Source organism: Camelus bactrianus, chromosome 10 (assembly GCF_048773025.1).
Source record: "Camelus bactrianus isolate YW-2024 breed Bactrian camel chromosome 10, ASM4877302v1, whole genome shotgun sequence".
NCBI lineage: Eukaryota > Metazoa > Chordata > Mammalia > Artiodactyla > Camelidae > Camelus > Camelus bactrianus.
The window spans coordinates 26350001-26373717 of NC_133548.1; the positions used below are offsets into that span (position 1 = coordinate 26350001).

Sequence of the window (23717 nt, forward strand, 5' to 3'; positions counted from 1 at the left end):
CAGTGTAGCGAAGGTTAGATCTTACTTGTGCTTAAGGTTAAGTGCTTTAATCACTATTAATCAGTTTTTACATTATAAAAACTGCAAATTTTATGGCAACTACAATGACAGTAAAATTACTTGCTAAAACGTGGCTGCATTAAAGTCATCAGAAATTAATGAATTAATGGAATTAATAAATTCCATTATTATGACTAGCAAGTATACTAGGGGTTTGGGACTATTACCAAGGCACATGATAGAAATGAGCAAAACGTGTATCACATCAAATGATAGGAAAAACAGGATACAGACCTTCCACAGAAGAACATGCATCTACACAGCTAATCCATTGATCTTTTTGGTGGAAGGAATATCATAAATACTTTGTACTCAGAACCAAAATAAGTTTCCCCTTCCGCACAATTCATCCATCATGTTGCCTGGTATTTATTATTAAAGGAGAAGAGGAAATTCCTTCCTGACCTTGCAAATGATCATTTTCTTTCTTGAAGCATGAGATTTGATTGCCCTTGCAATCTGGGCTCATACTTACTGCCTGTATCGTGAATAACAGTTCCTTTCTCAGTCATAATGTTTGACTCTATGACCTCCCACAGAAAATGAATTCCAAACACAGACGGTGCATTGGAAAATGGAAATGGGAGTTCTTTGATAGTAGATGGTAGAAGTATTGAGCTAGGAGCATCCTGCTCTGAATTCTCTATACATGCAAATCTAGCTGGGTCAGAGAGGAGGTATCCAAAAAGTTTCAGGAACGTTTACCCTATGAAATTGTACTTAAAAATCCCAGGGCGGATACCGGTGGAGCTTTTTGTCCTTACGCAGATTAGAGGCAATGGAGAATATTTTGCCAATAATCATGCAAAGCAAGCCATTTTGATATATTATTAACTCAGACTTGTTTTCAGAATATGTGAAATTTTTGATGGAACCAGAGTAAAAGTTGACTTTTGTTTACTAGTTCTTTAAAAATAAAAATATTTGCATGGTGCTTTGTAGTTTATGATGTAATTTTTCTGGGTTAAAGTTCTCTCTCATTTGATTTTCTTGATCGTCCTCAAGGTAGATAAGTATTATTGTTATTGGGACACATTCCTAGTAATTGTGAAAATAATATTAGGAGAGAATACATAAAATACTCAAAAGAGCAACGGTTTTGAAGTATTCTCAGATACTTTGGAAAGGCTTATTTATATAAATAGAGTATTTATTACATATCAAACTTACCAGCTCTTTTATGCATCCAAAGGAGTTTTACACAGATTGAACAAACTGACATTGTTCAATATTTGTCCTTATGTGCATGGTTTATTTCACTTGGCAAAGTGTTTTCAGGGTTCATCCATATTGTAGTATATGTCAAGATTTCCTTCCTTTCGGGATGAGTAATATTCTACTACATGTGTATACCATCTTTTGCTTACCTGTTCTTCTGTCAGTAACATTTGGGTTGCTTTCCCCTTTTTGCTCTTGTGATTATGACTACTTTTAATTGAAGAATTTTATTATTTAAAACACTTTTGAATAATCTCAGTAGGTAAACTTATTTTTATAATGTGGTTTAAAATGTGAATATGATTACTTCCATAATTATTTTTATTATCAAATGTTATCATTCCTTTGACATGCTCAATGTATTTGCAAATATTTATTACTTTAACTTGAAAGTCCTATAATTTATCGAGCACCTGTGAGCAATGTAGCTTAGATACTGAAAAGACAGGTGTGGATAGAGGACATAAATGTGAAGGAGATCATGGCCAAATTTAGGATGTAGGTTTGAATTGTTTGACCTGCACAGTATGTGTAAATTAAAAAAAAATTAGTTACTGATATCTAGAAATAAGGAGATTTTTACATTAAATTCTGAATTTTGGTTTCTCAGAAAATCTGGAATATCTGGCAATACACTGGGCCACTTTTCCACATGACAAAATTTTGTGGAGCTGAGTGGTAGTTGCCACTTTTAGACAGAATTCATACTCTTCAGTTGAACATAGATTCTATGTAATCTACTTTTCTCATTTATACATTCCTAGCCCCCAACAGACTTGTTCTCTAAAGCTGTGCTATACTTGACATGTGACTAGTCCAAACTGAGACATGCTATCAGTGTGAAATTCACACTGAATTTGAAAAGATTTGGTATGAAATAAGATGGCAAAATATTTCATTAGTAATTTTGTATTGATTATATGCTTAAATGGTAATATTCTGGTAATATTTGGTTTGAATTACTAAAATAAATTTAAGCTCTTTTTACCTTTTTAAAACGTGGCTGCTAGACAGCTTAAGATTACAAATGTGCCTTACATTAGATTTCTCTTGGACAGTACTACTTGTGAAGGTCATGGCCTGGTACAGGGCTTGCTAAGCTATATAGTCCATGAGCCGAATTTGACTGGTCACCTGTTTTCATATGATCCACAGGTTAAGAATGATTTTTACAGATAACTGTTAGCAATCTATTTGATTATAAGGAACATTAGATTTGAATCCCAATTAAGTGAAATGTTATTCCCCCACAAAAGAATTCCATTTTTCTCATTAGCAGACCTGTAGTACTAAACATTGTACTCAGTTATAATTATTATACTTCGAACTTCATCAAAAGTTTATGGAAATTTGCTTCTTGTCTCTTGTTACTCAAGTTTCTATATTTTATCCTTGATATTGCTTCTTGGTGTGCAAAGCCTAAGTTACTTACTATCTGTCTTTTTACAAAAAAAGTTTTACAGAAAAACCGCTGGTCCAGTAGAGAGCTGATGCAGGCAACTCTCCGATGAAGTTAAGCATAGGGGAAATGCTTAGGGTTCTGATAGACAGGGATTCCAATCCTATTAATTGATCTAATCTCTGAGTCTTAGTTTTCTTATCTGTAAAATGAAAATAATGATTCCTTTCTGAATTATTTTGAAGATTATGTAAGATACCATATAACGTGTTTTGTGAAGTAGGTGACTCTGCACTTCCTCTGCCTAGAATGCTCTTTCTTCCTTGTCATACCTGACTAGGTTACTGCTTGCTCATCTTTAGTTTGGTAACGTTTTTAGGTCAGAGAAGCATTTCCTGCTCTGGCCCCAAGCCTAGGTTAGCTCTTCTCGGAAATTCTGCCCTTTCTTTTATGCTTGTCGTACTTACTGCTGTTTGTTCCACCTGTTCTCCTGCTAAGATTTTAAGGTCTATGGGGAAAGTGTCTTAACCACTATTTTCTGGGACTCACACATAGTAAATATTCAATAAATATTTTGGAGTTATATTGATGCAAAATGCCATACATATGATGTACCAAAAAACTGGAAGGATTCAGAGGGAGATTTATTTTTTCCACAGAGATTTCAAAGTGTATGTCATGTCCAGATATTTGAATCATGTTTTAGGATATGTAGTTTAAATATACTTTATTCTTCCCTTCTACAATACTTGGATTTTCTCACTTATTTTTCTTAAAGACTAAGCACAGTGCCTGGCACATAGTAAGGCCTCAACAAATTCTTTCTTCTCTAATTGTGGATGATGATGATAAATCAGGATATTTAATATAAAAATAATCAAAGTAGCTATCTGCTAGATAAAATTATGATAAATATTTTGGAAAACAGAAGGGAATCCATTTTAGATAAGCAAATTAGTCATTCCAGCATCCAAATTCAAATCACTGTCAGTGACAGAAGTCAATTTCATTTTTTTTTAATGAATAGGATTTGAAATATAAGGCAGTAAATACTTAGAATCCAGATCAAGTTCTGAAAACCAAAGCTAAATTTTAAAATGTCCAGAGTTTATATATTAGTCTCAATTTCATATAGTAAATGTCTGTTTGCTAAGAATATTTCTGGTCAGAATGACAGCTGACAATTGTGGCTCCCATCCTTTCAGAACATAAGGCTTAACACCTGGGAAGAAAAAGCACATAGTAGGGTCCATATTAGGCTTTTCCAGCAGGAATGGACACTAAGGTTACAGACATGAGGGAGCTAATAATAAGATACAGCCTCAGGGTTCCCTCTTACAGCTTTACCTAATCTTGTAATGAAAGTCACCCAATATGTACTTTTAAAAGGCCAGATTTGGATGATGAAGATGGGTCTTGAAGATAGCATTATCCTCCTTAATTTTACATACATTGTAACAAATTTGAGGGATTTCTCGAATTTCTTTTGAGAATTCTATATATTCCAGCCATGGTTTTCTAGGTCTTCAGCTCTATTCAGTTTAACCAGTATTTGTCAAGTATCTACTATGTGCCGGGCACTAGGAATATAGAGTTGGATACAGACTCAGAGTCTACTTTAGAGGAGCTCAGAGTCTGGTGGGAGAGATCAGTGTGCAAGAGACACCAGTTCACTGAATAATTGCTGTGATATAGCACCCTGCACAGTTACTGTACAAGCACTGTATCAAAGATGGACCCCTGTGCTCAGGACTGAGAACCAATCAGAGCAGTCTTCCTGGACGAGTTAAACCAGAGCAGAGTCAGACTGTATGAGTGTGTGTGTATGTGTGTGTGAAAGGGGTGATAATATAACCTAGAGTTATGGCAATCTATTTTTTATCCTTGTATCTTTCCTAGCCCACACTAAAACACGGGGTTATAACACAGTGAGTGACTGTGATGGTAATTCTCAGTGCTGGTGGAGAGGCTCAGAATGGGATAGGGGATGTAAAGAATGGATCTTGAGATTCTCTCACAATTTCAGGGTGTAGGGGCACTGGTGAGTAGTTGTAGAACATAGGAATTTTGGTGGCATAGAATAAAGCCAAGTCAGAGTTGTGGACAGAGAAGCGAAATGAGACAGGTGAGGAAGAACCAAAAGCCAGATAATGAGGCCATGATTGAGAGCTTGGGTTTTTATCCTGGGAGCAGTGGAGAGTTACTGAAGAGTTATGTGAGTGGACAGTGACATAGCCAGATTTTTACCTTAAACTAGAGCCTAAAAACAAGCTAAGTAAAAATTCAGATCTGTATGGCTCTCCCTGTTCAAGTTTTTAAAAGTTTTTGATCAACTATTGAGAAAATGTCCAAATTTTAGGACTGTGTTCCCAATTGGCAACAATGTGGTTGAAATCAATAGCGGCTGACCTGTTGGTTGAGGCATATACTGTCTTTCTCTCAGGGACCACACATTAAAGCTCATGGTAAGATTCTGTTCCAATTTTGTTACTCCTGAGCAAATCACTGTATTCACAATTATGCTGCTTTGTGATTATTCAAGACTGAGCCAATTGCCCCACCCTATAATGGCAGGGGTTGCCGTGTTTATTCTCTCTTACCCAGGATCAAATGGAGCAGGGAAAGGATCCATAACTTTAAAGATGACCAACGGTGCAGAGTGGAGGGTATAGGCCCATCCTGGTAGAGTTTAAAGATAGTAAATAACGAATCATAACAAATGTATGAGCTGGTGTGCTAGTTATGAATGGATTGCTCTGACAACGCGAAAAGCATGACAGCCTCACAAAAGGCAACCTGAAGAGAGGTTAGAGAAGATTTTATTAACCAGAGATATAGGGGAAGAGAATTTTTCCCAAACAGTCCTAGAGTTTACTTATCTCAGCCAAGTTATTTCACTCTCAAGCATGTCCTAGTTTGAACAGTAGATCACACAATCACGCTATTATAGAACAGCAGTATGGTGGAGACTTCTAGCCTTCCAGAAGAATCATTCTCCTTTTTTGAAACTTGGCAACAGTATCTCTCAGCATGACTTGCAGTTGGAGGTAGCAATGTGAGTAAATTCTCTTCAGTGGAATGGGAGCAAAAGTGATGTGTTCCCACAGCAAAAGAGTGAGGAAGTATGAAAGTAAAAAGCCGATATGCTGCTTTCCTTATCCCAAACTTCTCATGTCACAAATCTGGTTTGCACTATGATTAGAGGAGAATTTAAATCGGATGTGATACTGACATTTTGAACCAGGTTGGATGAAATTTTAATACCTGAAATTACTAGGTAGTTACAGATCTGCTTAAGATGCTTTTATAAGGGATGTTTGAAGGCATTGCCATGCAATAAAAAGCAAGCTGCCAAATAATATGGCAGTGATACCATTTCTGTAAATGTAGAATCCATATGTTTTACATGTGCTTAAATTTCTAAATATGTGCATAAGAAGTCCAAACTACTAAATACAAAACTGTTACAATACCTCTGAGCACTCATTAATTATACTAATCAGTTGTATTAGAATGCATTAATACAAAGTTTCAGAATGGAAAAATAACATTGGTTGTTAATTTTGATAATCCTAGAGATGAATGTTAGGTAAATTACTTTAATATATTTGATAATAATTGCTGATAGTCAGCAGATCTTAATCCAGTTTCTTTTATGTACAAACCTAAAAGAGAATTCTCCTGGAATCCCCAAATGTAGTTAACTTTTTTTGAATTTCATCAAATGCCAATTCATGCTAATAGAACTCTGAGCTTTCATAATCAAATGCTCTAATACGGAGGAAAAATTTGCCAATTTGTCTGTTACTGTCTATCTATTTCCTCCATTTATTAATCATATTTCCTGATGTAGCCAAGACATAATTACAAATCATGGGCACTGGAGTCAGACATGCTTGGATTTGAATCTCAGTTTTTAAATTTTCTTTGCTTTGTGTTCACGAGCAAGTTCCTTAACCTCTTTAAACATCATTTACAAGGCTTCCTGAGGCTCTTTTGAGGTCTGAATGCTACAGTGAATCTGCAGTGCCCAGAACAGTGTGACAGAGGAGACAATGAGAGTCACACCCTTGTCTCTACCAGTCTTTGCTCTCATCTCAGTTCACTTTTAAGAAGCAGTGAATATAGTTTAATGCAGTTAGTAAATAAGAATTTATAAACCTTGCATTGCCTGAATTAATTTACACTACTCAGACTCTCAGAAAAGTTTAGCAGACTGTTTGTAATTTGAAAGCTAAGATGTTAATAGTATTTCATCTTTTTTTCTCTTTTTTTAAATTTCTTGTTTTATTCTGAATTATATTTTATCTTTTAAGAAGTAAAATGAGAGAAAGGTAATTATATTAAATGTGGACAGAAGACAGATTTTAAAAATGAGTAGTTACTCGTATATATGTTGGTGGGTAACAAGAAAAGAAGCAATATTAAAAAGAGCCTGTTTTTTAATTACAAGATTCATGCATGTATATGTATTAATATTGTAGAAAATTTAGTTTATAGAGATAAGCTGACGTAAATAAGAAAAAAGTGCCACACCATCCACAGTCTTACCATTCTGAGTAGCTATTCTCAATATTTTAGTTTATATCCTCCTCAAATACTGATATATATTTAAAATTTTATTTACTTTTTGAGACCTAATTTTTTCAATTAGTTTATTGTTACCATTTCCCACTATAAAATATTCCATAGCATTGCTTTAAATGGGTGATGATGTTCTAGTCAAAAGATTTATTTTACTAATCTCCTTAATTTTTAACATTTACATATCATACAGTTTTTTTTTTACTATTGTAAATAATGCTTTGTCATCATTTTAGTTAATTTTTTGGTGCATATTCATAATTATTTCCTATTGAAAAATTCCTAGAAGTGGAATGTCTAGATCAAAAGTTGTGTGCTTTTAAAAGCTTTGTTATACATTGTCAAGTTTTCATCTAATAAGCTGTAACATTTATGCTTTCATTAGCAATACATGAAAGCACCACTTTCCCTATATTCACTATTCCTTGAATTCGCTAATCTTTATCATTAGAAAAATTTGACCACTTGATGAGTTAAACACATTGTGTGATTGTTTTAGTTTGAATTGTTTTATTAGTAGTAATACTGAACTTTTTGTGCATGTTTACTTTGGCCATTTGTATTTTTTTTAATGAACTGTGTGTTCATTTCCTTTGCTTCTCTTTTCCTTAGTGTTTATGTTTTTCTTAATTATTTTTTTGTCTACCTAAAAGTATTCTTCCCATATTAAAGATATTAACCTATTGTCATGTTGCAAATATTTTCTCAGTATATTATTGCTTTTCAGTTTTATTAAAGCTTTTTTTTTCCAAGGTGCAGAAATTCAAGACTTTCCTTTAGTTAAATATATACATATTTGATTTAGACCTTTTATTTTCAGACTTTACAAATCCAGCTATATTATTTTCTAGCACTTTTATAATTATACTTAAATCTTTAAGTCACTAAATGTGTTTAAAGTACAGAATGGATCCAACATATTTTTCTATAGTTTTTTCAAAATCCACCATTTCCTTGTTGATTTGAAATTTGGACCATAATCCCTAATCTGAACTTTCTGGGGCTAGATGTTTTCTGGAATTCATAATGTTTTGGATTTTGGAAAAGAGATGTAATACATAGACCATATGTTATATAACAACCCTACTGGGGTCTGAAACTGTTTCCTGTAATAAAGCACTTTAATATTTTCAAATGAAACATTCACACTAAGTGAGATAAGTAAAGTCTGTAAGTTAGTCCTTGTTAGGTTTTGCTGCCTAATGAGTTCTAAAAAAAAAAATTGCAGTTTTCAGAAATTTTTGAATTTTGGAGTTGTGGTTAAGAGATTGTAGACTTGTATCAAATTAACATGCAAAAAAGTCCTAATTTTTTAAGTTGTGCCTATTTTGGCCAGGTATGTAGTTCTGTTATCTGTCTTATGATACACAGTGTGATACACTACTTATTGAATTTGTTTTAACATATGTTTAAATATTAGTTTTACTATTTCCTCTTTTTTTCCAAAAATTTCTTGGTCATAATTTTTTTAGATGTATTATAGAATATTTTCCTCAAGGCCCAAATTACATGGGAAAATTATAGCTTGATTTGGGGGAAGCACAGCAAACAGGATTGAGCCATGTTGACAATAGACAGAGTTGTGTTGGGTACTGAGTCACTTTTATATGCACTCTTGAATAAACTCTTAGAGGTCCATCCTCATCTTTCAAGACCAACTTGAGAATTGCTGATCTCTTGACAAGTTTCTGAAAGTATATCTGGCTGACACCCTGAGGTGCTCTCATAGTTATTAATAGTATCTATTAGCGTCTTAAAGGCTTCTGTGAGCCATGCTATAAAGAAACCCACTTACCTTGGTTTATCCTAGTGTTTAAGAAAACCATTTGACCACAAAATCCCCATGTCACAATACCTAGCACATAGTTTAGTAAATAGTTGTCCAGTGAAAAATAAAAGTACTTAGAATTTGAGGACTTCCATCTATCGCTAATCCATCACAGGTGTTTACTGAATGTCTGTTATCTTCCTGTTACGGTTGGATTTATTGGGGGATACAGAAGAATTATAAGATATGATACCTTTCCTCAGGAGCAAGTACAGTGGAAACAATTAGGGCAGTGTTGACTGTGGAATTGTAGTTCTCCATGCCTGTTAACCCTCGGATGGTACAGAGGAATCTAACTGATATTTGTATCACCAGAACCAGTACAGTGCATTGTTTATATCAGCACTGGCATTCAGTAGATATTCTAGATAAAAGAGTGAAAGAAGGGGTAGAGAAAGGGGCACTATCTGTAGGATGTGACAGTATATTTCAGCTCATACCTTCACATGAAGAGAGGACAAAGCCAGAGTGGGCTTCATAAAAGAGACTGGATCAAAGCCTGGCAACAAAGTGATGGGGACATTTCCCCCATCACTGTGGGAAATTATAATTGAAAATATTCTTATTGAAGATGGACGGTTCATCACACCCAGGCTAATACTGTTCAGACACTGTCCTATAAGAATAGTGGCCCATCTGGCTTATCCTTTCTAGGCCCCAGAGTCCTAACTCTGGTTCTCAAGGAGTTCTCTGATTCAGATAGCTGCTTCAGTGGGTGAGAGAAAACGTGGTTCATCACTTTGTCTTAAGTAGTGGAACACTCTAGTGGGGGAAATGGCACAGGACTGGTCTAACTAAAGTGGTAGGTTAACTAGATGTAATACAGAAGCAGCCCGCCACACATACTTCTCAGCTGAACTCTTAAGGTTTTTTCGAGAATGCATGAACAAATAAAATGGTTTCTCTGATACCCTTAATTGGCTTACTCAGTTTATTAGAGACCAGCTTATCAATTTCCCCCCGAAATGTACAGTCTGACTGTGTCTTATTTCTCTCTTTTGCCTTATAAATCCTATATTTGCCTTTGTTCCATGGCTCAGTCTATCAACAGACTCTCTCACATGTGTGTACACAATTTGTGTGCCAAATAATTAAATGACTCTGAGTTCTTTTCTGACACAAATATTACTTTCTTCCTGAGCTCTTGTCCACTGGATCCTGGGGGGAAAATGACTGAATGTCTATTCAGTTCAAAGCTTAGTCTAATCTGATCATTAAATAGTTATTTTTGGTCACTCTTTCTCTCTCAGATAGACTCTCCTGTACCCTGTTGGTTTCATTCAGGTAGTATATGGAAGAAGAGGTTGTTTGGCTTTTATATCTTTAATGCACTGGGATACGAGGCCCCTGGCCTCATGCTGGCCCACTGGATAGTGTATGCTGGCATGGCAGATAACTGCCATTGGAAATATGTCCGTTGTTCACCTGGCTGCTGGATGCTCTTCTGGCCTGCAGTGTGTGAACTTACAGCCCATTTTCTGATGGTGCTTCCTGGATGGTCCAATCTGAACTTGACTTGCTCTGGTATTAGAGACAGCCCTCCAAGGCCTGACTGAGACACACATTTGGCCCTGGCTTGAGTTTGTGGTGCTGCTCTCACAGTAGAGCCACCTCTCCCTTACTATGCCAATAGCCTGTGGCCAACTTCTCAGCCTAAAACTACGATTCTTTCATGTCATAGGAAACAGAAACCAAGAGTGGTTTGAGAAAGCTAAACCTCAGGCCTCCCTCTGTCTGCCAGTATCATGTCATCTTGTCAATGTGGCTGTGTCCTAAGTTGCTACAAGACAGCTTCCTCCGTGTGTGCAAAATTGGGGGGAGGGGAGCAGAAGACCCCTCTGCCAAAGGATTGATTCCACTTGCCTGACATTTGTCTCCTATCCAAGCCACATCCTAAAAAGGGGAACTTAGGACTTAACTCTTCTGGCTATTTTACTTTCCTGCCTCTCTCTCTGAAACATCTTCCAGTTTTTCCTCTAGGACAGAAAGAGGTTGGCTTTTATTTTGTTTCTACATTTATATTCCTTATTCTTGACTCCAGCAAAGGCTTAACAGTAGTCAATCATTACTCCTAATTTACAAGGATAAATTTATGGGCTGAGTCATCTAAGTTTAGCTGTTTATATGCTAATCGGAAGGAGTAAAGGGTTTCCTTGAGATTCAGATCCTCTCTCAAGGCAACAGTCTTATAAGCTAGTATATTGTTTTGTTTCACATTTTTGTTGTACGTGTCAGAAGCAGTATTGTATTATTGTGACAAATCCTAGGGACACCTGGAATAGTTTAGGCAGTCTTGTATGTGCAAACACCAAAAAGAAAAGCATAATTTTTAAGCCATTACTCTTGTTACATTACCCATTATAATACCTGAAGGACACATTATTAAGATGTTTGAGTGGGATACCTTTAGTTGCAAGGAATAGAGACTCATTCAGATCCTCTGAAGTAATGGGGCATTTACTGTGAGGACAGATATGACATATTTGTTAGAGTTTATTGGTTGCAATCAGTGGGGTCTGTCTCAGGCTAACTTAGGCAAAAACAGAATATAATGGGATGGCAGGTGATAGCACATGGAATTCAAGAAAAGACCAAAGAAAGGGGCTGTAGAAAGAACTAGAAGAGCCCCAGACATCTGGATTTTAGGGACAATCTCTTCAGGGTGCTGTTAGTGGGACAGCTTCTCCCCAGGTGTTTACGTCTCTGTGTGGTTCACCTCCTGACTCTGTATCTCATGAGAGAAGCTGGTTGGTCTGAAGGGTCAGGGGCCTGCCCCTTGGCCAGAGTAGCACAGTCCTCCCAAACCTGCACATGATAGTGGAGAAATGGAATAGCGAGTCATTCTGAGAGGGCAAGCTGAGTTCAGATCAGGGCGTGTGGCATTCCTAATTGTGACAGAATGTCTAGGTGGAAAGTGTATAATCTGGCGGCTGAGTCAGGACTAACTGAGCACCACTTTCCCCACAGAATGTGGAAAGGCTAAAATCTGTTTATGATTACTTTAAAAAAAAACAGGAATAGAAGGAGATTTTAAAAAGCAGTTTGTTTCTTTAAGTGCTAAATAAATTGAAGGTAAATTATTATAGAGAATTCTCTTTTGCATCCCTTTAGACAAACTTGTTAGCTGTCTTGATTGTGGTGGTGGTTTCATTCATGTATACATCTATCAAAACCCATCAAACTGTTCATCTGAAATATGTGTATTTTACTGAACAGGAATCATACCATAATAAAGGTGTTTAGAAAAAAAAGAAATTCACATACACACACACTTTGAAAACCGCATCTGAGAGTTCCATGAGTCACCTTTAATATCTATAGCAGAAAGAGATAGCATTTATTTGACACGACCTGTTCGCTGGTTTAATTTTGTACATTTGAACTTTTTAAACCATTGCCTATATTTTGGTTTCATCTTTGTTGACAATTAGGGGACCAAAAATAACAACCTGATCCAATTTAAAATGATACAGACTCATTATCATTTAATTCCTTTACCAATTTTTTATGTGTGTGTGTGGCAACTCTTCATCCATTCCATTAACGTATTTCCAAACACAAATTATTTAGGCTGACAAAATTCAGAGTTTCCCCCGGACATCCGTGATACCAAATAGTGGCTTCCCCCACACTCCTAGCAGCTACCTCCTGTTCCCATACATAAATGGCAGCCAGCAATGGCTGGAAACAAAGGACTCTCTCCCAGTCCCTGAATACAGTGACATTCATTCTGAGAGAAGCAGGGGCAGCTTTTTGAAAGCCGACTTCTTCAGCTCAACAATAACACACAATGAGTTATTGACTTGTTTATATACGGAGCTCTTTTCAGTAACTAACTCTGACTCCCACAGTCTGGACAAATGATTGATTTCGTGGTTAGAAAAAGAGAAAGCTCTTGCGCTAAACTCTGTAGTGCAAACTACTTCTTCCCCATTTGTTCCTTAACTGAATAGGACCTTATTAAAATGCACTTTCCAAAAAAATACCTGCAGCTGGTCTTTATAGCCATGTTTTGTATATATAAATAAGTAATTTGTCCCAGTCTTTTGTATATTAACAGACCATTGGGAAACTTGTCAATATATATGAAGGCCGATTGTCCTGTTGTTTATGCTAAACTGTATTGCCTATATTGATCTGCGTGTAAAATATGGATCAGGATAATTTGTTAAAAGATCTATATTTACTTGTCAGAAATAGATTTTTGATAGAAAGATAGATTCAGTTTTCTTGTGGTTATGTTGATTTATTAAGACCATTCTACAGAACGCATAGCATATACTTCACATTTGAATCATTAGATGTTCTTCTGAATACAAAGAAAATGGCGCGACGAACTACAGAGCACTGAAAGTTTGGTTAGATTAACTGGCTCTTCCCTCTTTGGTTAGTACCTAGCTAGAATGTCAATATGAATTACATGTAACATGCCAGCTTTTTTGATTACTGTACCTTTTCTAAAGGTGTTAATAATTGGACTCTAGATTTTAGAGTTATTTTCTCCTATAAAATAGATTTTATTATACCTTCCTATCATGTTAAAATTTTTACACTATTAGTCTTTATGATTTTTATAAATTTATTTTGGAGGTGAGTTAAAAAAAAAAACAGGAACAAAAAGCCATATACTGCTAATGACACATAAAATCAGAAGACTGCTATTCTGCCTTTATTTCTCCAGCAGGCGGTCTTGAATCTGTCTTCCTCTCTAGAATGCCTGTGGTAGAGCTTTCCTGGAGCCAGCAAATGTATGAAGAATTCCTCAAAACTAAGAGCACTTTCTATTATAGTCAAGTGGGCCATATGTCTTATATAAAACTATGTATTACTAATCTATTACCCTTTAGGACCTAGGACCTTAGAGAAGATATAATGCCTCCCACTTCAGCATTAATAGTTTTATGTAAAGTATAGTCTAAAAGGTAAAAGGTAAAATATAGTCTAAAAGGTAACAAGTAGAAATCATTTCATTGGAATCTGCTGTTTCAGGTGTACTTTTGAGGATTCCTTTTCTTAATTCCTAAACATTTTTTGTTTGAGGTGAACTTACTCCGTTTTAATCTTGTTTCTCTAATCAGCCCATTTCCTTGAATCATTTTTTTTAATTCTCTTTGACAGAGCTGTTATGTTCCTTGCTTCTTCCATATCTGCTACTGTCTTTGACTAGTCTATTGATTGTTCTATTTACCATTAACATTGAATGAGTCAACTTTAACCTAATTTTGGATAGCTAATGTTTGTTAATTACATATTTTTAAAATCTTAGCAGCAAGCTCTGACAAAAATGGTGAATTAAACCTTCCTAAATTAGCTTGTTAAATTTTGATATGTACAACAAACAATTGGGGGTGTTTCTTACATTTAAAAAGGGCATGATATAGTTAGACAAAGGTGATTCAGTTTCCCACTTCCCTGTTTGGTAGAGATTTGGCTTTTCATGGTTATCTACAATTTTAGCCATCCTTCTTTTTTTAAATTGAGGTATAATTTTAAATTGACATATAACGTATTAGTTTGAGGTGTATAACATAATGATTTGATATTTGTATATATTGAGAAATGGTCATAATAACGTCTAGTTAACATTCCTCACTATATATAATTACAGATTTTTTTTGTGATGAGAACTTTTAAGATCTACTCTCTTAGCAACTTTCATATTTGCAATACAGTATTATTAACTATAGTTCAACCATGCTGTGCATTACATCCCCATGACTTATTTATTTTGTAACTGGAAGTTTGTACCTTTTGACTTTCTTCACCCATTTTACCCACCATTCAACCCCCATCCCACCTTTGGCAACCACCAGCCTGTTCTTTGTATCTATGAGTTTGTTGTTTGTTGTTGTTTTCTTAGATTCCATTGATAAGTGATATCATATGCTATATATCTTTCTCCATCTGACTTAGTTCACTTAAAATAATGTTCTCAAGGTTCATCCTTCCTGTTTGTTTTGATTTTTAATTTGAAGTTTCTATCCTCTTTATACATGAAAAATTAGCCTCAGAAATTTCAAACCCATTGACAAAAAATTATTTCATATATTTTAGATAAGAATCGCCAATCAAAAGCATCTAGTTTTGTTGTAATGAAGAAATGGGATGTTCTCTTCCAAAGTGACAGGACAGAAGGATCCTATTATTGTTATTGTGTCTAAAACTCGAGGGAGAGGTGTTGTTAGGACTACATGTTATTAATACCTCAAAGTGAAAATGTACTCTCTCAATTTGACTTTTTACTTTCCATAATTTCCTCTAAATGATTGTATTAAGATATTTCTCTTTTAGAATGGCTGGTCTGTTTTCAGAAAAGGCAACAAGGGTGTATCCTTATATTTTGTTGATGATTTATTTCTCAGTATCTTACTGGATTTTCTATTTGGTATTGTGCATATGATGCTTTTCAGTAATGTTGGCATATTTTCCCCTCAGCTTCTGTAGATTAGGATAGTGTTTCTTTAGAAGCTGAGTGTTAGAACGAGGTGATTTTTCCAACTGTGGTGGTTTCAAAGGTAAAGAATTCCTATTTTTTAAAGAGTTACTTGGAAGCAGTTCTGAATGTCATGCCCTGGGAGACCTCATTAGAATCTGACTTACCACTGTGGCACCAAAGAGTTTCATAGCTCTGTTTTTGTTTTGTTTTGCTTCCCTTCGGAAAAGATCTGCTCTGAATGTTTTTGCATTTGGAAATTAATTTTGTAAGGAATAGATGAGCTTGGTGAATATTCCCCAGTCGCTTTCCTTCACATATCCTCCTGAAATGAGACTCCCCTGGTAAAGAAATAATTATAGAGACTTGACACAAGTTTGTTGTGCCACCGTTTACACATAGGCTTCCATGTGTGGAAGTTGTTTGATATTTGACTTTTTATAATATGATGTTACATTTTTTTGTATTACTTCAGCACAGGAAAAAATATTTCTTGGGGAGATTGATTCCAAGAATAGTCTCATAAGATGATTTTTTTCCAGTTTTATTGAGGTATAATTAACATATGATCTTGTGTAAGTTTAGGGTGAACAACATAATGACCTGACTTTCATATATTGTGAAATGAGTACCATGGTAAATTTAGTTAACATCCATCATTTCATATGGTTTAAAAAAATGATGAATCCTTGTGAACTCTTAGGATCTACCATCTTAATAAACTTTCAAATATACCATATAGCATTGTTAACTATAGTCATCATGTATATCACATGATGATTTTTTTTAAAAACTTGTTTTCAGTGATCCTTAATCTAGGACAGGGTACAGCAAATTTTGCCTGCTGTTCAAATTTAGTCTGCTACTTGTTTGTTTTTTAAGTTTTATGGGGACATAGCCATACTCATTTGTTTATATATTGTCTATTTCAGGCAACAAGGGCAAATTTGAATAATTGCTAAAGAGATTGGGTGCCCCTCCTACTCCCCAAGCCTAAATATTTACTATCAGGTTCTTACAGAAATGTTTTTCAGCTCCTTATCTAGAGTGATCATAAGGATCACCTAAGGGTTCCTCAGCTTTTCCCCTCTACCAGAACAGAATCTCTGATATACTGAGTTGTATCACCTATCAGTGGACGAAGAGTTCACAGGTTTGACACTATTCTTATAGCATACAAGAGTAACTAGGTGGGGAAGGCCATCTTGTTGGTCCCCACCCTGTTTTATCCCAAGTACAGGAGTGGGTCTTCAGGAAGGGTATGAATTAAAGATTCATGTTAACTCAAGCATGATTTGCTAGGCATACAATTGAGAAAGCCTATTTAAAACAATAACAACATTGAGAAAACAAACAAAACAAAACAAAAAAAGCATGGTCATTATTTATTCTTAATCTTCAACAAGGAGATACAACATGGCACTGTTGCTTAAGAATTGTTAAAATATTCCAATTCAGAAGGTTCTGTATCAGGCTGCTATCTTCTTTCTTTCTATTAGTACCAATTTGTTGAGTGATATTATTGTGTAAGTTTAGCTTTTTCCTTTGTTTGAAACTAACATTTTGGTTCAGTGCAGATTATTTATAAGGTAATATAGAATGAACCACATTCACCTTTTTATAACATGGTTTAGCAGTAGTAGTAGGAGACCTTTAGCTTTGTGCCGGCTGGAGGTAACTGTTCATGTATTTAAGATACTCTTTGTCAGGAAATGTGATAAATCATTTTAAACTGTCTAGAGTGCTTGAATAGACATTTGCTTTTGGTTTATATCCTTAAATTCTTATCCTGACATAAAAGAAGCCAATTTATTCCCTATTGGCAGTGAAAGCTTCTAATAGGAAATATCAGCCTAATTTTAAGAAAAAGTTGCTGTTTTCATTTTGACAAAATGTTTTAAAAAATACTTATCAGTGTCAAATGCCTGTAATTAAGGATCCCCTCTCAAATCATATTTTAATAAGCTTAAAAACAATAAAAGTAGAAGTGAAAAATTCAGTGTTAAATGTTTTAAATATAAAAAATGAACTTTCAACTTATTTAATCTAAATGGAGTTTATTTTCACATGTGCATGGGCCAAATTAATTTAGAATCACCTTCCACAAGTATACTAAATTAGTTGTTTGAGTAAATGTTGCTATTAGGTGTCAATAGGTGCCTATTTTCATGTTATTTATTTATTTATTTATTTATTTATTTATTTATTTATTTATTTATTTATTTTTCTAGTTGAACCTGGCTGTGGATGAACAGAAGGGGAAATTTACTGAAAAATTCATTCTTTCAATGACAGCAAAAGAACACCATCAGGCACAAGAAGAAGTATGAAACTTACTTTTTAAACTGTATTATAAAACTACAATGAATACTAATTTTTATATTTGGACAGATTTTACTTGGGTTTGGTAGTGAACCAACTATAGTTATCTGGTAACAATATAATGAAAAAAACTCGTCAAAACTAGAAATCATTTTATTGATATAGGCAGCTTGAAAAATAATTATATTCTTGAAAGAATAAGTCATGTTGTAATTTCCTGAAAACTACTTATGAATACTTTCTCATAAATTTCGTAAATTAGGAAATTATTACAGGTAATTTGAATCTAGAAATTATGAAACATACTAACATAGGAAAAACATTGAAATTTTGTTGAATTTTGAATAAATACTAAAATCTTTTTTATTTTCTGACTTTGTAGGAATAGAATTATTATTCTGAATTTTAGGATTGTTAACAATGTTATCTTTTATCAAGGAAAAACTGTAGTTATTAATGTCAGCCTAAGTGAGCTAATCATAAGATTCTGTAGACAATATTGCAATGAAGAACTATTAAAGCAAGGCTGCTTCTCTCCAGACCTCATGCTGTGAAGTTGACAGCATATTCCATAAATGAAATAACAATACAAAACTGGCATTAGACAAAAGGGGAAAGTTATTTTCATCTAGTTTCCTGGAATGCAAAAGCATTTAATCTCTCTGAGGAAGGATCATGAATTTGCTAATTTCCATGTACTACTGTCAGTAAATAAAATCTATATGCAACTTAAAGAACAAGATAGCATGAATATTTAAAAATCAAACTTTCATGTAATTCTCTTTTGACATTTTGGCAAAGCAATCTCTCCAAGCTTGGGGGTTTTAAGATTTTCTTATCACTGTGATTGCCTCTCCTTTGCTCACTATGTTATTTTACAATAGATGAACATACACAGTGCATCAAATTTTCCTGAGAGGATTTAGTTCTTCAAGTTAGAGACTTCATTAATATTTGAGACTTATATATGCCCAATATTAAAGACTATATTGTAGACGTTGATTGGTGATCTCAGTAGAGAATATTTCATAGGAAAAATTCTACTTGAATTTTTTCTAAGGTATAACAAATAACAATTGGATAGATTTAGGTTATAGTTCTGGTTCATTTTACTTAATATGAACAAGTTAAAGGACAAGATTGTTAGTTATTAATTTAAAAAATATTGTCTTCTATCCATTTGAAAAATGTTTTTATCACAGTCGGAAGTTTTATTACATTTTCACAGTAAGTTCAAAGTGAATAGATCATGTATCTTGATATGGTCAACTTTAGAAAATGCAAATAAATATCTGGTTGAATTAGTACAATTAAAATTATATCTATAATAACAAATTATTATTAGAGATTAAATAGAAAATAATCTAAAAGAATGAAGAGATTAACTATTTTCTTATTTTATAATATAATTATTTTGCTCTTTGATATTTATGCAAAATTACAGTTTCAGTGGAACTGAAAACTTGAAGTGACCCAGGAAAATGATCATTATGCTAGAAATATTATTTTAAACGCCACCTTGTTAGCAACACTGGAAATGAAAATTATCTTTTCTGGAAAATCCAGCAGTATTTAACTTTATTTGTTATTTTTTCTTTATTATCATCTTTGTGTTTATTTAGTGCCTATATACATCACCGTTCATCCTGCAAAGGGCCTTATTTGGTTACACATTTGCTTGATCAGCTATGGCTCCAAATGCCTTTTGTTTGCTTCAGAAATCAAATACACAGTGAAGGGAATATGTATCTGTGTGTGTGTGTTTGTGTGTGTGTAATAACCTCTAAATATATTCCACACACTATGAGAATAATTTTTATGTCAGTAATTTGAAAGTGATTATATTCATCTTGATGGCTAAGTCAGTGACATCAAGTTTTGTCCCTAATTCATATATAGAGATGTGAAATCCATGATGATAAAGAGAAATGAAAAATGTGGGAGATGTGACATTTACATTTATTTTTACCCATGGTTTTCTTTTTCATAAAAATACTATATTTCTAGACATATTTCAAAACCTAAAGTAAACATCATAAAATCTGAGATTTAGATTTATATTTCTGTTGCCTATAGTTTTATCTTAAAATCTTATTTTATTTCATGTACTTTTTCCACATGAAAATGGGGAATAATAATAATGTATATATCATAAGATTACTTTGAGGTGATGATATATGTTATATCAAGCTTTTTAGAAATGGTCTATTGGAAATCTACATGTAATTTAGTATTATCAGTTTAAAAGTATGTTATTCCAGATTTTCTGAAAAGTTGATACCAAGATAGGATTAAAAAATGTGTACAGATTTTAATAGAAGAAATTCCTGTGAGAGAAAATGGAGAGCGCTTTGGGTAAGGCTGGGAGACCTGTCAGACTGAAGTGCAGGCTTGAACACAGGTGAAGGAAAGAGGTAGGGAGACTTGGTGGAAGTAGCCTCGACTGTCGTGCAGTCTAAGGAGGGTTGGGCAAATTTGTGACATACTGAGTCAGAGTTGTCCATCAGAGAAGTCTTGTGACTCCCTGGGTTGGACCTGCCTTGGTATCCTCAGCCATTGGTGCCAACCTGATGATGGATTTCAGAGCAGAGTAGCTCAGATCCTTGGTCAACTGTGCTCCAGTAGTTTGTCTGTGAAGTGCATTCTTACTGCTTCCTCAGAAGGTATAGTTAACATCATCCTTATTGTCATCATCATAGCCCTATTGCCAGATAAGTTATAAAGATATTTCTAAATGTTTCTATTTTCAATCACCCCTTTCCTCATGAGTTGATGGGGATGTTAGACTCTTAAATAGGCTTATAGGTAGCACATAAGTGACCCCTGGCTGGAAGCAACATAAATCTCTTTCCAAAATAATTTGTCTCAGAGGGCTTCTAGGAAACTGTTAAAAAGTTGGGAGTAGTAGAAGTAGTTGGAATAAGAGGTGATACGCACTTCAGGTTTCCTGGTACATCCTTCCAAATCAAGAGACGCTTAATTTTGCTCACGGGTTCCCATGTCTTTTCTAGTCTTCATTCATAAAGTCTGGTTATGTTTGCTTCTTAACCTGAGAAACACTGTACCCTTGGGCCTGAAACAATAAGAGATTTTAGGGAGTTTAAAATGCCCATTTTCATCTCCCTGCCCCCTTTCTGGTTCTTCTTCTTCTTCTTTTTTTTTTTTAATTGAATTATAGTCAGTTTACAATGTGTCAATTTCTGACGTACAGTGATTCTTCTTAATTATGTTGTAAATTAGAAAGTGTCTTGGTCTTACATTAAAGCACTGACCTGGCTTCGAGACCATCTCATATGTTACATGCCAAGATGATGTTCCTAGCATGGAGACTGCCACCCTTTGTGGTGAATTCAAGTGACAATTCAGTACAAAGTGCTCTGGAGTCTCCTCACAACATAGATGGATTCAAGGCCACATAGCATTCAGGCTGACAGCTGAACTCATCACTAGAAAAACCACAAGCTCCTCAGAGTCATTCCTAACAGTCAAAGTACAGTATCCAGAATGTAGGGTTCAGAGTGTACAACTTTGATATGTATACATTTTAGAATGATTATAAACAATAATATTTTGTGCTGACTCTAAATCATCTTGAGAATTTAATTAAATTCAAGTGTTGCATGTATGTGTCACAAAAACATGACTAAACTGCCCTACGTCTTATACAAAAACCTACATGTAAGTTTATAGACAGGTGTGCATTTGCATTCTTTCAGAATTTTGATTTGCTTCCTCATCAGAACACTAAAATTTTTTTTGCTACCTTTTGCTCATTTGTCACTCTCCCAAATTCTGTACAAGTGTCACTTCCGTGCTGCATTTCCACAGCGAGTGAGAAGTAGAATGTGTAGGCTTTCTGCTGCACAATGAGATGGTGCATTTTTTCAACATATGCATACGTAAGCCTTCTTTTGTGAATGGGACTGATAGGGTCAGATAATGTTTAAAGGGAAAGGCTTTATGTCTCTCGGGCCTCTATGTTTCCACATGGATGCTCCCACACACACGTAGATTGAATTATGAACAGACCCATTAATGCTGGGATCACAAAAGGTCAAGTTTTGTCTTCTTTTACTCCCATTCACATTGCCTTTGTAGAGAGGGAAAAAAAAGGATTTGCAAGAAAAAAGATTCATGATGAAGAATTTTAAAGAACATTTCCCCCCTTTTAGCAACATCTGTGATTTAAAAAAAAAATTGTATTATGTAAAATTATTCAGGAGTATTGTTTTACCTACCCGATTTTGGGATATAAGTTATTTCATGCATAGCGTTATCTTTAAGGGTAACATGTTATCATAATAACTGAGAATAAAATGTAGCACTTTGAGAATAAAAGGCCTTATGAATATGTAAAGTAACAAAGTTTCAGTCAGAAAACATCAGTAGCAGGATTCTTGATATATTTTCTCCTATGTTTAAGATATAAGTTAATCTTTGCTGGGGCATCTTATTTGATAGTTTCAGATTATTAAAACAACAGGTAATAATTGATGTAATTATACTTCACATACATTAATAAGTAATCATGGGGCCAAGCAAAATGGCAAAAGTGATAGATTTTTGAAGCAACAAAGAATTTATAGGAAATGAAACTTTTAAGACTTTAACCAATAGCCCTTTAGAATGCAAATGACATCATCAATTGTATGGTTGGTAGATTTCTGATGTCACATGAAATCCTTTATCAGTAAAAAGCTATGGATTGTGACAGTAAAACCAGTCATGTATAAAAATGCTCTCAAGTCAAAGCCTGAAATTCCTCCTTTCTTTTTTTTTTTTTTTTTTTTGTGGCTTGCTATAGCACAACTTGCAGTACATAAAATTAAAGAGAGCAGTATTATTGATTAGCAAAATATGTTGCATGATACTTAGTATATTTTAAAGACTACATAAAATTGTATCTTCTTGAATCATATAATACTTGGGATGGGTTCAGAGAGGACCAGTGCTTTCCAGAAGTAGAGTCTTTCTGTTTAAGGCCTTTGGATATTAGATTCTGATTTTGTCAGGTAAGTATAAGAGCAAGTCACCTGGCCTGTTTTGGTCTCTGGCTTTGATATGATAGATATCATCATCTTTAAGGACAATACTGCTAGAGGGTAGTATGGTAAAGATAAGGATGAAAACACTGACTCATTGAATCATCTATCATTTCTGTATTTTAAATTTTATAACTTTCTTATATGGTTAACTATACTATGGAAAGCACAGGAATTAGTCTTAGAAAGTAAGAAAAGGTCCTGAATCTTGAATTGCAAGATGAGGAATGCGGGGAGGAGGGAGCTACTTGAAGGTTCATTATGCTATTGGAGGTAGATTAATTAGGTGGAGATGGCAGGGTGGATTAGAGGAGGAGAGACTAAGGACAGGAGGACCACTCAGTAGGTATTCTGATAATACAAGTAGGTGGGAGAAATGAAGAGATTGAGGGCTTGGGCCAGAGTATTACTTACAAGAAAAGAAAGGAATGAGAGGAAATATATGTGTTTAAAAGAAGGGTTGATAAACTGCAGCCCCGGGCCAAATCCAGCCCATGGCTTATTTTTCTAAATAAAGTTTTATTGGAACACATCCATGCCCATGTGTTTGCATATTGCCTGTGGCTGCTTTCAAAGTACAACTGCAGGGTCATATAGTTTTGATGGAGACATTCTGGCTCACAAAACCGAAAATATTTATTATCTGGCTCCTAAAGAGGAAAAGTTTGCCTACCCTTTATTTAGCAGAAAGCCTTGTTTAAAGGGAGTAGATGATTGATCATATAGGGACAAATAAGAAAGATATAGGAGATCAAAGAAAATTAGGGATCATTTAAATTAGCTTGTTTGTATGCACATAATGCTTCTAAAGTTCTTGGGGAAAATTAAATG

General features: G+C 34.6%; 1 protein-coding gene across 3 annotated transcripts in view; it reads left to right on the forward strand.

The window, feature by feature from the left end:
* Nucleotides 1–23717, forward strand: part of DCDC1 (doublecortin domain containing 1) — a 393336-nt gene that overhangs the window by 159402 nt on the left and 210217 nt on the right. For all 3 annotated transcript variants that reach the window (XM_074372209.1, XM_074372210.1, XM_045523733.2), the window contains one exon: nt 17754–17846. In XM_074372209.1, the coding sequence (XP_074228310.1) occupies nt 17754–17846 (93 nt within the window). The remainder of the gene's footprint in view (nt 1–17753; nt 17847–23717) is intronic.